At 45.4% G+C, this 16,052-nt stretch overlaps 1 protein-coding gene across 1 annotated transcript in view; it reads right to left on the bottom strand.

Moving 5' to 3' along the window:
- NAALADL1 (N-acetylated alpha-linked acidic dipeptidase like 1) overlaps nt 1-14,344 on the bottom strand; it is a 34,072-nt gene extending 19,728 nt beyond the window's left edge. The window contains exons 1-9 of the mRNA XM_060260225.1: nt 14,121-14,344; nt 10,456-10,628; nt 8,961-9,082; nt 7,635-7,757; nt 5,713-5,902; nt 3,864-3,957; nt 2,624-2,728; nt 1,919-2,004; nt 738-857 (exon numbers count right to left, since the gene is read on the bottom strand). Of these exons, the coding sequence (XP_060116208.1) occupies nt 738-857; nt 1,919-2,004; nt 2,624-2,728; nt 3,864-3,957; nt 5,713-5,902; nt 7,635-7,757; nt 8,961-9,082; nt 10,456-10,628; nt 14,121-14,344 (1,237 nt within the window). The remainder of the gene's footprint in view (nt 1-737; nt 858-1,918; nt 2,005-2,623; nt 2,729-3,863; nt 3,958-5,712; nt 5,903-7,634; nt 7,758-8,960; nt 9,083-10,455; nt 10,629-14,120) is intronic.
- Between the last annotated feature and the right edge of the window lie 1,708 nt (nt 14,345-16,052).

Raw genomic sequence — 16,052 nt, 5'->3', positions numbered from 1 at the left:
CCTATAGGTGGGACTTGGGAATCCCCAGGAATTACAGCTCATCTCCAGACTACAGATGTCAGTTGCCCTGGAGAAAATGGATGCTTAGGAAGGTGGACTCTTTGGTATTGTACCCCACTGAGGTCCCTGTCCTCCCCAGGCTCCACCCCCAAATCTCCAGATGTTCCCCAGCCTGGAGCTAGCAACCCTACTCCTGTCTGGCAACCTTTCCAATAACCCTTTTATGTTCATCTTGGTAAAGGTTGACTGTGTAAGTAGGCAGCAATAGTTATCCAAGGATGACAATTCTGAGATATGTGGCTTTTTCTTTTTTACTGTTCTATCAGTACAGATACAACAAGGAATGCTAAAAGTCCTGATTCTTCCCCAGTGATGAAAAAGCAAGTGTCAACAGGTCCCAGTGGGTGGGGATAGTCAGGATCCTTTCATTACACCCCTACTTTACCCTAGGGTTGCCAACCCCAAGTTGGGAAATACCTTGAGATTTGGGGAGTTGGGGAGGGTGGGGCTCGGAGAGGGGAGGGACCTCAGCAGGGCATAATACCCCAAAGTCCATCTTCCAAAGCAGCCCATTTTCTCCAGGAGAACTTAGCTCTGCAGTCTGGAGACCAGTTGTACTTTTGGGGGATCTCCAGGCTCCACCTTGGGGTTGGCAACCATACATTGCCCCCTTGCCCCCTAGGTCTTCTGTAGCCACAACATCTCCAGTAGAAATAAGTCCCATGCTCCAAGCTCACCTTCCTTCACCATCTTGCCCAAAATCCGTGTGATCTCCAGCATTACTGCTGTCCCGCTGCTGGGATCAATAGCACCGTGCACCCAGCTGTCCCGGTGGTTACCATACAGGACATACCGGTCTGAGGATGGAGAGATAAAAAGCTTAACAATTGTGAAAAGATTAAGCTGCCTTACACCAAATACCAAAATTAGGATTCCAGAGAAAGGCAACGCCCTCCCTTGCCGCCCCCCACCCCCCAAGACACCTTGTCCATAGCCACAGAGTAGCTGCCGGGAATATTTTTTTTAAAAAATAGGAGAGCTAAAACAGGCTTGGAATGCCACCATGGGGGGAAGAAGGCCTCCTAACTTCTCCTCCAAACTGTTTTCCTGTGTGGAAACATCACTTGTGGGGAATTATTTCCCATTTTTGCTGCTCCATGTAGAGTATTCCCTGCTTATGGAGGAGCAGAAACTGGAAAATAATTCCTCCTAGCACAGTTTCCTCTGTGGCAGCCAATCACCATAGCTGTTGTTTGGTGGTGGGGAACCTGAGATGGACCTTAATCTCCTGCTTTAAGTAGGATTCCAAGTTCGATATCTACACATCAGAAGAAGTGAGCTTACAGTGACTCACAAAAGCTCATACAGGAAAAAGATACCATCGGTTACCTCCACTCTTGAGAGGAAACAGATGGAACGTGAGAATAGGGTCAGATGATTACTCTTACCACTCCATGATTAACACATCTGACACATTTATTTGCCTGTTTTCTCCTGGAATTGAATCTAAACAATGATGACCTCATAAACTTATCTAGTTATTCCTGTTTGCATCTGCTAAAACATTTCATTATAGTGTATGCTTGCATGCTAATCTGCTGTTCAACCTCTGCCTTAAATGTTTGGACTAGAAAGTCTCATTCCATTAAGTCTGATGAAGTGTGCAGGCATATGAAAGTTCACACCCTGAATAAAACTTTGTTAGTCTTAAAGGTGGCATTGGACTCTAACTTTGTACTACTGCTTCAGACCAACGTGGCTACCTTCTTGGAATAAATGTTGTTAGTCTTTAACGTGCCGCTGAACTTTTATTTTATTTTGCTATGAGACATTAACGCAGGTATCCCTTTGCAGTCCTAAGAATATAACTCTTTATGATGGTTTTGGAGGGATGAGTAGCTGTTCAGAGGGAACTTACCAGGTTCCACACTTCCTTGAATCAGCCCCAACACATTAGAAGATTTCTCAATCCTTCTTTGATTGTAGACATTCACCTGGACAACACTGAGAAGTAAAGCTTCAGTCATGATAGTAAACTCTGACATGGATGGCCCAGGTGAGCCCAGTCTTCTTAGATCTCAGAAGCTAAGCAGGGGCAGCCCTGGTCAGTACTTGGATGAGAGACCCCTAAGGCTTTTTTTGTAGCAGGAACTCCTTTGCATATTAGGCCACACACCCCGGATGTAGCCCATCCTCCTGGAGCTTACAGCAGGCCTTGTACTAAGAGCCCTGTAAGCTCTTAATGGATTGGATATGCAAAAGAGTTCCTGCTACAAAAAACGCCCTGTGAAGTCCACAGTTGCCATGCAGAGGGAAGGAAATGGCAAACCATCTGTTTGTCTCTTGTCTTGAAAACCCTACCGGGTAGCCATAAGGCTGCTGCAACTTGACAGCACATTCCTTTTCCCTCAATATTAGAGAACAAAAACATGATATGTTTGATAGGATCTGGGTGATCATTCCTTAGTGATGTACAGCACACTCAGAAGCAGAGTTACGCCCTTCTTTGCCCATTGACTTTGGCAGAGTTAGGAAGGTGTAACTTTAGTCCAGATAGCTTCCTGACCTCACTGGGAGGGAAGGATAATGAAAAACCCATATTATGTTTTGTGAGTCCCTCTACCTGGTGTTAGGGAATAGCCCTCCATCCTGGAATCCTGGTCCCAGCCTGTAGATGCAGCCCAAAGATCCTTGCCAAGAGTCACTCGCTGCAGGCCCAGTCAGGTTACTGTAAGTACAAGATAATATCAAGGTCTCTCTCTCTCCTTTGCTGTGCCCACTTGCTTACCTTTTAAAATGACTTTTGTGCTTGGGGAAATCTATATTAAGAACATAAGAACTTAAGAAGAGCCCTGCAGGATCAGACCAGTGCAGGGCCAGATTTAGGGGCGGGGCAGAGGAGGGTGCTTGCCCCAGGCGCCGACAGAGCGGGGAGGAGCCAGATTGGGTATGGAGCCCATTGTATTCTGTGGGACCATAAAATAGAATGTCCCATATGGGGGTGCCATTTTTTGATTTTACCCCCCCCCCCAAAAAAAATCATGTAATTCCGGTCCTGGGCCAGTGGTCCATCTGATCCAACATTCCATCTCAAACAGTGACAAACCAGTTCCTCTGGAAGTCCAACAACATGGCATTAGAGACTGAGGCCTTCCCCTGTTGTTGCCTCCTGACACTGCTGTATTCAGAGGTTTATTGTCTCTGGGTGCTGAGGTTCCCTATATTCTGCTCATTTTTGGCACCATTATTGTTATATATTTGCTGTGTTATGTATTTGCTATGTTTTACTCTGGGTTCTTGTTGCCTGAACGTGAGACAGGCACTCCTTGCAAACCAGGATCCTGAAGCCTGGAAGAACTGGTCAATCAGGTAACAGCTTGTAACAAAGAGATGCAAACGAAGGATTCTGGAATGAGCCAATAGGAGTAACTGTTGCCTGCTGGGGGTGTGTGGTTAACCATGGTCAGAGTATATATAATAACGAGTGAAGTGCCTGTGCTGTTTGTGACTGTTTCTACTCCTCCTCTAAAGTGTTCTTGGTTGATTCAGAGCAGGCTGAATTCACTTTAAAATTTCTATTATGAATGTTTATTGGGTTGAAGAACTGTTTTTTTTTTAAAGATACAAAAAGTATAAGGTATAAAAACTTGGCATCTTAGAGCTTAACTTTGTTTCCATAAAGCCTGGCCAACAAAATTGAAATGCCACTCTGTTTATTTTTTCCCCCTTTTCAATTTGTCCCTTAAACTGAATTAAGGTGTTTCAAAATCTAGACCTTCAGCCTTTATTCACTGTCCTTTGCACAGCTGCTTTAGAATTTGCATAATTAGGTCCCATTAACATACCCCGCACAGTGAACTCACCAGATCAGCGTCCTGGCATCCTCAAAGCCAATGGGTTGGGTTGGAATTGGAGGGATCCCTGTGAGGTTGTCCTCTGGGATCCTGTAGGTAAAATCTGAAAACAAGAGGAAGCCAAAATGCCCTTATCTGGATAACCCAGGCAAACCTGGTCTCATCAGAACTTGGAAGCTAAGGCGGGTCAGCCCTGGCTAGTATTTGGATGGGAGACCTCCAAGGAATACCAGGGACATGATCAATGTTTCCTCTAAGCTGAGTTATTGTGAGCTAGTTCACAGATTTTTAGCCTCCAACTGACACATTTTTGTTTTAGCACAGGAAAAATGGCCCCAGAGCACAATATTTATGCAGTAACTCACAACTTTCATGCCAGTAGCTCACAACTTTCATGCCAGTAGCTCACAACTTTCATGCCAGTAGCTCACAACTTTCATGCCAGTAGCTCACAAAGTAGAATTTTTGCTCACAAGACTCTACAGCTTAGAAGGAACATTGGTCATGATGCAGAGGCAGGCGATGGCAAGCCACCTCTGAACGTCCTTTGCCTTCTAGCCCCACTAAGGGTCGCCAGAAGTCAGCTTGGATGTGGCAATGAAAAAAATTAAAAAGAGGAGGGCATAATTAGTAAGTAGATGAACTTGCTCACAATGGCAGCAAGACTCCAGTTGTGTCTTGAACTGATGATTTGAAGGAAATCAGGTGAGGGATTCGACCAAAGTACCACTTTGGGACAACAGGGGGAGCTGCAAAAGAGGGCAAAAAAGAAAGGAGACTCACTCCTTTCATCAATAGGACCAACCCCTTATAAAAGGCTTCCGGATCGGGATGGGTACGCCCAGTTTTTTTTTTTAGCAGGGACACACAAGCATGTGGTTCCAGCTGGCTTGGTGTCAGGGGGTGTGGCCTAATATGCAAGCGAGTTCCTGCTCAGCTTTTTCTACAAAAAAGCCCTGTATGAAACAATGGTGATGTCAGGGGGTGTGACCTAATATACAAATGAGTTCTTGCTGGGCTTTTTCTGCAAAAAAAAGCCCTCGGTACAACTATCCCCATGTCATCAATTTTGCCAGAAGCAGGTCTTTAAGGTCTTCCCCAGCACTTCTCCCATACTCACTAGAGATGCTGAGAATGATGATAATGATGATTTTGGATTTATATCCTGCCCTCCACTCCAAATTTCAGAGTCTCAGAGTGGCTCACAATCTCCTTTATCTTCCTCCCCCACAACAGACACCCTGTAAGGTGGGTGGAGCTGAGAGGGCTCTCATAGCAGCTGCCCTTTTAAGGACAACCTCCGCCAGAACTATCGCTGACCCAGGGTCATTCCAGCAGGTGCAAGTGGAGGAGTGGGGAAGGATGGAATCTGAGCTCTGATACATGTAGAGCCTAAATAGCATACACCCCTGCCTTTTGCTGAGTCAGGTGCTATTGATCCATCCATTCAGACAGGGAGCATTTTGAAGTTCTCTGATCTTTCCCTTGCTACTTTGTTAACCACAGCTACCAAGGACTGACCCTGAAGCAATCTGAATGCACAGTGTATACTGTGCCATTGAGCTGTGGCCCTTTCAAGCCCCTGCTGTAGAACCAATTGCATGAGATGGTTTGATAGCTGGAAGCAAGGGCTGGGTATTGTTTTCTCCTTGGCCATAAATTGATTGGATGGAGGGATATTCAGAGGCTCAGCCAAATTCAAATTCTTCCTTTGGCCTAAGGAGACTTCTTCTGGTGGAAGTCATAGGACGCCAGCAGTGGAAAACAGTGGACAGGGAGGGGGTGTTAGTACATAAGATACACCATTTTTGGTGTTCATTGCCACAATCTAGCCCCTTAGCAATCTTAGTGCCTTCACCTTTGGCAGGGTAGTATGGTGTCAACTGGTCTCCAAAGTGGCTGGTGTAGGACCCCCTCTCTACTCCTGAAGGGGGGAGGTACCAGGAATGGGGGTATGTCTCCTCTGCCGAGGCTTTCTTGTCATTGATGTCTCCTGGATCAGTGTAAACCACCACCCCGATTACACCAAATCTGGCCCCATTGATCGCCTGCCAAGAAAGAATAGGGACAGAGTTTGCGCTAGGAATTCTGGGATGCCAAGACTAGATTTAATTCCTTCCTATGACACTGGCCAGCAGCTAAAATTCTTGTTGCTTTTAATATCGACTAAGTTCCTTTACCTTAAAGGTAAGGGTCATTTTCATATTGTCCTGAATTAGGGATACCGCTGTAATTACACTGCATCTCTAGACTACGGAAATCAGTTCCATTGGAGAAAATGGATGCTTTGGAGGGTGGAGTCTATGGCATTATACCTTACTGAGGTCCCTATCCTCCCCAGGCTCCACCCCCAAATCTCCAGGAGTTTCCCAACCTAGAACCAGCAACCCTACCCCACACCCCCTGTCGCACCCTACCAGTACCCAGAATGGAAATGGCAACCCTATCCTAAAGCAAAGGTTTCACACTAGACTTCTGAGCAGCTTGCCCACTTCTTCAGGCTGCATCAGCTGAAAGACATCCAGACAGCTAGGATTAGACTGTACTCCAGTGGCATCTTCAGACTGAACTGCACCAACTATGGAGTATAAATCATAGCAGATGCCAGTGGTTTTATCCACAAAATGCATCACAAAATAGGGTTGCCAGGTCTGTGTTGGAAAATACCTGGAGACTTTGGGGGTAGATCCAGGAGAGGGTGGGGTTTGGGGAGGGGAAGGGAAGGGCCTCAGCAGGATACTATGCCATACAGTCCACCCTTCAAAGCAGCCATTTTCACCAGGGGAGCTGATCTCTGCCAGCTGGAGATCAGTTGTAAAAGCAGGCAACTTTCAGGACCTCACCTGGAGGCTGGCAATCCTATTGCAAAAGCATCACCTTGGGCCTGTTATGTTTTCTGGAGCTCCATTTTCAGAAGCCTGACATAAGGCCCCTTCACAATTAAAAAAAGCTCAGCTGGATTGTCCAGCTTGGACAGCATTGCATGGATCTAGTGGCAGCAGAGCAATCCTCACTTTTCTGCCACAGAGTAAGCACAATAATGCGCCCTCAGCTTTGCTCAGTCATAAGCTCCAACCATATGCTCAACTGCCTCATTTGTCCAAGCTCCTCAGTAAAACCAAGGAGCATTGTGGGCTTTGCATGAGGATAAAGGGTGCTCTAGAGTGATCATCCCCATATTCTACAGATCGACCACGGTTGTGACAGGACCACCAGCCTTGCTGACCAGAAAATTCCCAAGAGATGTCAGGAAGCCATCTAAATATATCAGCCTCCTGGGGCAGACCATTGTCATGGGCAGAACTTGTGTATAATTATACTAGAGACTTACTATACTGTAGCTTACAACCAACCTGTGATATCATTGATGAAGCTAAATGAATTTATTTTTAATTGAGGATTAAAGTCTTAAACTAAGAACATAAGAGAAGTCATGTTGGATCAGACCAATGACCCATCCAGTCCAACACTCTGTGTCAGACAGTGGCCAAAAAAAAAGGTGCCATCAGGAGGTCCACTAGAAGCCCTAGACACTAGAAACTGCAAATTAGTATTTTATCATCAATAATAATAACAGCAGAACAAAGTTTACATCCAGTGTCACCTTTAAAACCAACAAAGTTTTATTCAAGGTATATGCTTTCGTGTGAAAGCTTATGTTCTATTGCTTTAGCCCAACAGGGTTACCCACCTGAATAATAACAGCAATATAAGATTTTGTTATTGTGGCTGTTTAAGTATCTAAGGTAGAAAACATGAATGGCTCCAGCCTTCTCTCACCTTGGTGGCTCGACCAGCCCCTCCATAACGGGTTATGGCTATTGTGCCATTCAGATCAATGCCATTTCGGACTAGTTCTTCATAGTCACTCAGTTTGCCCTGGTTAGCATAGACCAATTTCCCCTGGAAAAGTGATTAAAAAGAAAAATAGTTAATGGAAGTAAAGTACCATAGATTGGAAATAGACTTCCTATGATAATAGAAGACCAACTAAGGGAATTTGTTATCTTTTGAGCCTTGGTGGTGGAAAGTGCTGTCAAGTCAGAACTTAGGTGACCCCAGTGGCTATTAGCAACAGTGTGTGTGTATAATTTTTTTTTTGGCCACTGTGTGACACAGAGTGTTGGACTGGATGGGCCATTGGCCTGATCCAACATGGCTTCTCTTATGTTCTTATGTTCTTAACAACAGCATCAGAGAATATTTGCCCAGCCCAATTTTTTTCCCAGCACTGCCAGGCTACCATTCTTATCATTGATGGTATGCTATATCTTGTGCAGTTAGTAGGTACTAGTAGGGAGGGATGGTGGCTCAGTGGTAGAGCATCTGCTTTGTAAGCAGGTCTCAAGTTCAATCCCCTGCATCTGGTGCCTCAAAAAACAGCCCCCTCAGAAAACACCACCTCAAAAAAACGCCACCTAAAAAACAGCCCCTCAGAGCCCCAGATATCCATTGCACCCTATGGAAACTAGTCTTCATAGGGCATAATGGGGTGCCAAGCAGTCATTCCCCCCACCCCCCTGCTTTAGGGGGAGGGTCTCCAAACTGGGGGATCTCCTGACCCCTACTGGAGATTGGCAACCCTAAAAGTAGGGTTTGGGGAGGGAAGGGTGCTCAGCAAGGGTGTAGAGCCAATTGTCAACTCTCCTAAACTGCCATTTTATCCTGGAAAACTGATATCTGTCACCTAAAGAACAGTTGCAATTCCTGGAAAACCCCAAGCCCCACCTGGAGACTGGCAACCCTACTTCTTCTTTGGAATCCATTACTGTCGCCATGGTGATATGACTGTGGGAGAGGGTGTTCTAATGTTGGAGGATTTAGTCAGACAATATTTACTGAGAGTTATCTGCCAGTAGGGCAATTTAAGGAAGAATGGGCCTTTTATCCCTTTCAGAGACACTTTGCTATTGACCCATCTGGCAGTAACGCCAACAACAGGGCATTAAATACAATGAGATCATGTTGACATGGCAACCTTCATAGGATCCTGAGATGGTGTCCTTGACTGGCTTTTAAAGGGAGCAAATTCCAATTAGATAGTAAAGCTAGAGAGTAGAGAGTAGAATAAACTGCACACACTAGAGGGGCTTCCACATTTTGTACCTGGGGGTTCCCTGGAGGTGCATAAGCTGCATAGGGCTGGACCACTGCTGGATCTTCCTGGTCTACTGTGAGATTTGCCTCTTTCTGTCGGGAGGTGAAGACCTCGGTGCCATTTTCCAACACTGCCAGCAAAGAGGAGAAGAATCTGGTCAGGGCATCCAAAATTGCAACCAAATTGCCCCATGGCGCAGAGTGGTAAAGCTGCAGTACTGCAGTTAGAGCCCTCTGCTCATGACCTGAGTTCGATCCCAGCGAAAACTGGTTCAGTTAGCTGGCTCGAGGTTGACTCAGCCTTCCATCCTTTCGAGGTCGGTAAAATGAGTACCCAGCTTGCTGGGGGGGAAGTGTAGATGACTGGGGAAGGCAATGGCAAACCACCCCATAAAAAGTCTGACATGAAAACGTTGTGTAAGCAACGTCACCCCAGAGTCAAAAACGACTGGTGCTTGCACAGGGGACTACCTTTACCTTTTTTTTACATATTTGCTACAGGTGGAAATGCTAGCATGCTAGGTGTATTGTGGCATTGTGGCTTAGGAGCCGAGCTATGAAGCAGGAAATCCCTGCTTGCAAATCACTGCTGAAGTGAACTTACTAAGCAGCATTAGGAAGCCACCTTGAAGTGGCATACAAATCTAACATTGTTTACCTAATTTTCCTTCATTATTGATAAAATAGTCTAGCTCAGTGGTCCCCAATCTGTGGGCACATTTGGAATTTTGACAACAGTTAGAGGGTATCATAACAAAATGGCTGCCATGCGAGCTGAGTCCAATCACAAAACACTGGAAGATTCCATAAACTGTTAGGAGGTTCCAAGACAGGCATCCTTTATTTTGCTGGAGGCAACCATGTCTAAATGCTCCCAGTTGACATAAAAATGCTTCCTGGGCTCTTCTGAAGCACCTCCTACTTCAATAAAATAGACAAAAGTTAGAATAGGCTGTTTGTTTTGGAGGAGAGAATTTTTTGGGGGAAAGCAAGTGAGCACCAATGAAGACACTGGGACACCTTGTTGCTTGAGGGCAGCATGCTGGGTATCACTGGGCGAACAGCAGGGCAGAACAACCTTAGGCTACATCCATGCATCAATGGATATTGCACTATTGTGCTATAGCGATTGTTCATGATTGCATTTTCCTATGGACAACAGAAGAAGAATGTGCCATTGCAGCTGACTGATGGCAACCCCATCTACAGGGTGTTCTGGGAGAGAAAGGAACAGAAATGGTCTTCTATTGCCTTCCACTGCAGCAACTCCAGTCTTTCTTAGTGGTCTCCTGTCCAAGTAGTGATAGTGACCAACCCTGTTAAGCCCCCAATGAGCTTAGGCTATCTGCCCTGCTGTGTACAAAAGAAACCAGTTGTAAATTATTGCTGTAGTGCAATATCCATCCATGTGTGGTTGCTGCCATGATCTCTGACACAAACAAATGTCAACAGGTAGGCATCCCTTTCCACACCACTCTCCCCAAAGCCCGTGTCCAACACTCACCCACAGCCACACTGTTTGGTCTCTTTGAGTCAGGGAATGACAGGAACACATCATAGACAACCTCTGTAGCATTGTCCAAACCAGTTTCAGGGTTATTCCAGTGATTCAGCAGCAGCTGCACAAGCTCTTTGTCCCCATCAGTGGTAGCCATATGGGGCTTGGAGGACAACTTCCTAATGTAAAAGAACAGGGACAGGCTGTGAGCATGGGCGTCTTTTGGACAGCAGTGTTTACGGAACATGCGGAAATTTGGAATCTGGGCTGGAATTCAGCATCTCAAGAACTTTGTGTTCCTTTTTTCTACTATATAAAGTTTGGCTTTCTTCCTCGGCTTTCTCATTTTATTCCCCATGATTATAAACACCCACTGCTACTGTGCCCATAACTGACCAATGAACAAACTTGGGCCCGGGTTACCTGATTGGCTGTACAGGTAACCATGGGTCCAGGGGAGGCTCCAGACTGACAGTTGGGGAGAAGAATGGGAGAAATAACTGGGTGGAGGGGTGCTTAAGATTATTAAACTTATCTAAAAAAGGTGACTATAGATGGCCAAATTATTGCCTAGGTAACACCCGGTTTACACAAAGGAACTTGGCTCTGGCTGAAAATGGTCTTCCTCTTCTTCTGTGTTCTTCTTGCCACCAGTCTTTGTCTTGAGTTCTGTTAGACAAAGGCTTAGGTGGCCTGGCAGGGTCTACGCCTGGATAAGCTTGATGGCTCCACGGGTGGGTAATATCTGTTGCGTACGTGTGCTTTCCGCTGCGCTGAAATGGAGTCCTGGCACTGCTAGAAGATAGCTGGTATTAGCCTCCCTGTGGAGTCTATGGTCAAGGCTGAAAACCGCATGGCCTGGATAGCTCCTAACGGCGCACTTTCTTCTGCTCCAAGATAGTGTTCGCCCGAAGCGACTGGAAACCATCCATTCTCCTTGCTGGCGCTCTTGGAGTGCTGCTTTAGCGTTGTGGCTATTAGTACTCATAAGTCCTTTCCAGTCTGGTAGGCAAACCCACGTCCTTCTGTCAGATGTGTGAGAGCTCTGTCTCCAGGCACTCTGGCAACCAGACGGGTGACTACGTTGTTCTGGAAATTAGGGGCATTTCCTTACAGTCCCCACTTCAAAACAGCTATTTTCTTCAGGGGAGATGATCTCTGCCAGCTGGAGATCAGTTGTAAAAGCAGGAGGTCCCCAGGCCCAACCTGGAAGCTGGCAACCCTAGATATCACCATTGTTTCATACAGGGCTTTTTTTTTTTTTTAGAAAAAGCCCAGCAGGAAGTAATTTGTATATTAGGCCACACTCTCTGGTGTCAAGCCAGGCAGAACTGCATTCCTGCGCGTTCCTGCTCAAAAAAGCACTGTTGCCCACTGAGGAAACCTACAAATAGTGATGACTTCATGCAAGTTTCCTTCATGGAGCAAATGATAACTCCTGGGGTATTTCAGGCTGGGAAAACAATTTGGAGGGGGGGTCTGAATCCACTTCTTGTGAACCAAAGTCCCACTCGGAATCAGGCCTCAGAATGCCTAGGAACGGAATTATTGGCATAATACTCCAGGTGCATGTCTGGCTTAAAGTTCTTGTGGCAGCTATGTTTCCACCATGTAACTTGTGAATCAGTTAACTATCTTATATAGCTGCTCCACAATGACCAGGTGGAATGGTCATCCGGGCCAGTATTTGCTGTCCTGCAGTTTTCAATGGCCTTTGAAGCTCACCAAAGCAGGACACAGAGATCCAGGCCAGTATTTGCCTTCTCCTATGGTCTCTCATCCAACACCTGGTACACAAAGTACACATTTTTTGATAAAAAGGTTCCATTCGCCTATAAGTAACCCTTGTTAGACTTAGGTGTTTTGTCATCAGGTTGCAACTGACTGTATTTAATGTTTGAAGTTTTGAACTTATTGTTAGCTGCCCTGAGTCTGCTTGTGGAGAGGGTGGGATATAAATTAAAGGTAATAATAATACCTTTAGTGAACTCAGCAAGGGGCTTTTAAGGCAAGTGGTCTTTCAAGGCAGAGGTGGTTTGCCATTGCCTTCCTCTGCAGAGTCTTCCTTGCTGGTCTCCCATCCAAGTACCGCCTCTGCTTAGCTTCTGAGCTCTGACAGTGAGTGGCCACCAGCAGTGCCGGATTAAACCCTGTGGAGGCCCCTAGGCAGTCAAAATCTCGGGGGGGGGGGCCTTGGAAATTATCTCAGAGTCGGAGCAACTGCCCCACCACCTGCAGCCCCCGCTGCAGGCACCTTCTCAAAAGCCCCTCTGACAAAGCTGCAGGGGAGAGGCAGAGAGAGGCAAACTTGGTCATGACGCCAGCAACAGCCACACCAGGCGAGTCGGGCAAAGAGTGGCTCAGTTGCTGGTTGTGCACGCAGGCTGGGAGGGCTGCAAGCAGGGGAGAATGCGGGGGGGGGGGGGAGCTGGCCTGGGGCCCCTAAAGGCATGGGGGCCCAAAGGCCAGTGCCTACTTGGCCTAATTGTTAATCCAGCCCTGGCCACACCAGCACCATCTTGCACCTGTAAATTCCATAAACTAATTGTTGTGGTTAATAGCTATTAATAGACCGACTTCCGGGGGAGGAAAATGCCGAGCTGTCTCTCATAACGGGAGCAGGCTGGAACTTCTGTTCGGGGTAGTGGAGGGCAAATTAATGACTACTGCCTACTTTTCTCAGTTAGAGATTAGTCCAAGACATGCACAGAAAACTTTAATGAGATTTACATTGGCTAAAAGGGAGCCCTGGGGGGAAGCCTTCTTTGAGGCTTTGAGGGGTCTCAGGGGAAGTTGCATAGTCATCGTCTGCAGAAGTGCCCAGAGTCATTTTGTAAGTTATTGATATAGATTTGCTACCATATGTTACCAATAAAATTGTTTATAATCAATAGCTATCAATACACCTATCCTTATCAATGTGATGCCTTAACCACATCTTGTGGCAAAAGAGCTGTGGCAGTGCTCAAAACTTTCCATACTGATTACTTAATAAATATCTGGACAAAGTTTGAGTCCAATGCACCTTTAAGACTAACAAAGTTTAATTCTGGGTATAAGCTTTTGTGTGCATGCATCTATATTGGCTCAGGTCTCAATAGCAGTTTGACCCTGAAGTCAGTGGGATTAGAAGGAGAGAATCATGCTTAGAACAGCGCTATACATCTGTTAGTTAGTGTCTCATTGGAAAGGAGTTTTTGCCCTTTCTTCTGAGCTGCTAATGTGCTTGAACGACCAATCCAGAAATATATCTGGATGTATCTGAAACAATGTTCCCTCTAAGCTGTGAAGTCTCGTCAGCAAAATTCAACTTTGTGAACTACTAGTATTAAAGTTGTGAACTACTACATAAATTAGTTTGCGCTTGGGCCACTTTTCCTTTAAAAAGGTAAAGATAGTCCCCTGTGCAAGCACCACTAGTTTTTGACTCTGGAGTTGCTTAGCTAAGTCAAAAACGTGTGAGCCAGAGGCTAAAAAACTGTAAGCTAGCTCACACTAGCTCAGCTTAGAGGGAACATTGCTGGGCAAGTGGGTTAGTGTATACTTTTTGTAGGCTATATTTTCTTTCGCTAGATCACAGAGGCATACACATCCCACTAGAATTGCCCCAGCTCCTGTCTCCCCCTCCCCTCCCTGAAACTAAAATATTAGGAGATGTTCCCCAACATTACCAGAGGTTTTCACGGATATTGTTGGCCTCCACTTGGTCCATAAAGTCTTGGAGCAAAGCTTTATTCAGATCTTGTGATAGGCTGTGAACCCAGCTAGGCTCTGCCGGACCAGCTGTGTCTTTTGGAATTGCATAGTGTCCCAGCAAGATTCCAATGGTCAGCACCGCAGCTCCAGAAAGCACTGCTGCAAGGATATATTTCCAGTTCTTCCTGCACTCTACCATGTTTCCCAGAGCCAGTGGAAGAAGAATGCTGCCTATTGAAACAGAGAAGAATCCAGCCCTATACTTATGACCTGACTGGGGACAGATAGGTTAATATCTCCCCTCCCGATATGGCCTTTGATCATCTGGGATGGGCTGATAAAAGAATTTGGCACTCTTTGATACAGGAAATGAGCTGAATGAACAGAGGAGAAAGATGTCCAAAGAGCACAGAGAAGTAAGATGAAGGAGGGAGGAGTTCACCTGCACAACTCCCCTCTTCATGTTAAAAGCAGACCGCTTTGCTTTATTCATAAACAGATATGCCTTTCCCCATCACATGTCATTTGGTCTCACACTGGCTCACACCACACAAGCACTATCCTCTGTTTGAAAAGCCAGGGAGTAAAGAGAGGTTCCCCTCTGACACCCAATTAGAGAATCTCTGGATTAAATAATTTTAAAAGGTTTTGCCAGTGCCAACCATTTAGCTGCCAAGTTGTCCAGGATTTATCTATTAAAGGGTGATTATCAATTTTTTAATTCTGATAATATAAATAAGCAAAGGGTGAGTTCTTCTTCGAATTATACCCAACAAACCAGACTGAACATCTGTAGAGACTTTTATCTTCTATTGAGAAAAGAAATAATCATCTTTGTTATGCAAGACAGAAGGAAATACAAGCATGTAAAAATTAACCCTGCCCTCTCCTGGATACCTCAGCTAACCTGAGCTCATCAGGTCGCAGAAGCTAAGTACCCTGTCTGGTACTTGGATAGGAGACTTTCAGAAACATGAGGTTCATGATGCAGAGGTAGCCAATGACAAACCACGTCTGAACATTTCTTGCCTTGAAAACTCTATGGGATCACCATAAGTCCTCTGTGACTTGACAGCACTTTCCACCACCAAAAATTAACCCCACAGTTACTGTAAACCCCACCCTCCTAAAACTATGTAAATTCCTAGCATTGCTTAATCATATTATAGAGAATAATAGTTTAAAAAGCAAACCAGGTTTCTGCCTCACTGCTTTTAGGAATTATCCAAAAGCCCAAGTTAAGAACATAAGAGAAGCCATGTTAGATCAGGCCAATGGGCCATCCAGTCCAACATTCTGTGTCACACAGCGGCCAAAATACACACACACACACACACACACACTGTGGCTAATAGCCACTGATGGACCTCTGCTCCATATTTTTATTTATTTATTTATTTATTTTATAATTTCTATCCCGTCCTTCCCACCAAGTGGCTCAGGGTGGCTAACCCCCTCTTGAAGGTAGCTATACTTGTGGCCGCCACCACCTCCTGTGGCAGTGAATTCCACATGTTAATCACCCTTTGGGTGAAGAAGTACTTCCTTTTATCCATTTTAACCTGTCTGCTCAGCAATTTCATCGAATGCCCACGAGTTCTTGTATTGTGAGAAAGGGAGAAAACCTCTATCATGTCACCCCACAGTCGACGTTTCTCCAAGCTCCAAGCTAAAGAGCCCTAAGCGTTTCAACCTTTCTTCATAGGGAAAGTGTTCCAGCCCTTTAATCATTCTAGTTGCCCTTTTCTGTACTATAGTTCCATTCAGAGAAATCTGATTTGCCCATTACAGTAGTGCATATATATAGAAAAAGATCAATCTTATCCTTTTAAATAAATCTATTCTATTATAAACATATGATGATCATCTAGATTAGTGATTGGTTCTTCACTAAATATGAGATAATC

This window comes from Heteronotia binoei, chromosome 1 (assembly GCF_032191835.1).
Source record: "Heteronotia binoei isolate CCM8104 ecotype False Entrance Well chromosome 1, APGP_CSIRO_Hbin_v1, whole genome shotgun sequence".
NCBI lineage: Eukaryota > Metazoa > Chordata > Lepidosauria > Squamata > Gekkonidae > Heteronotia > Heteronotia binoei.
The sequence above is the reverse complement of the archived record's forward strand: the minus strand, read 5'-3'. Positions and strand labels throughout refer to the sequence as shown.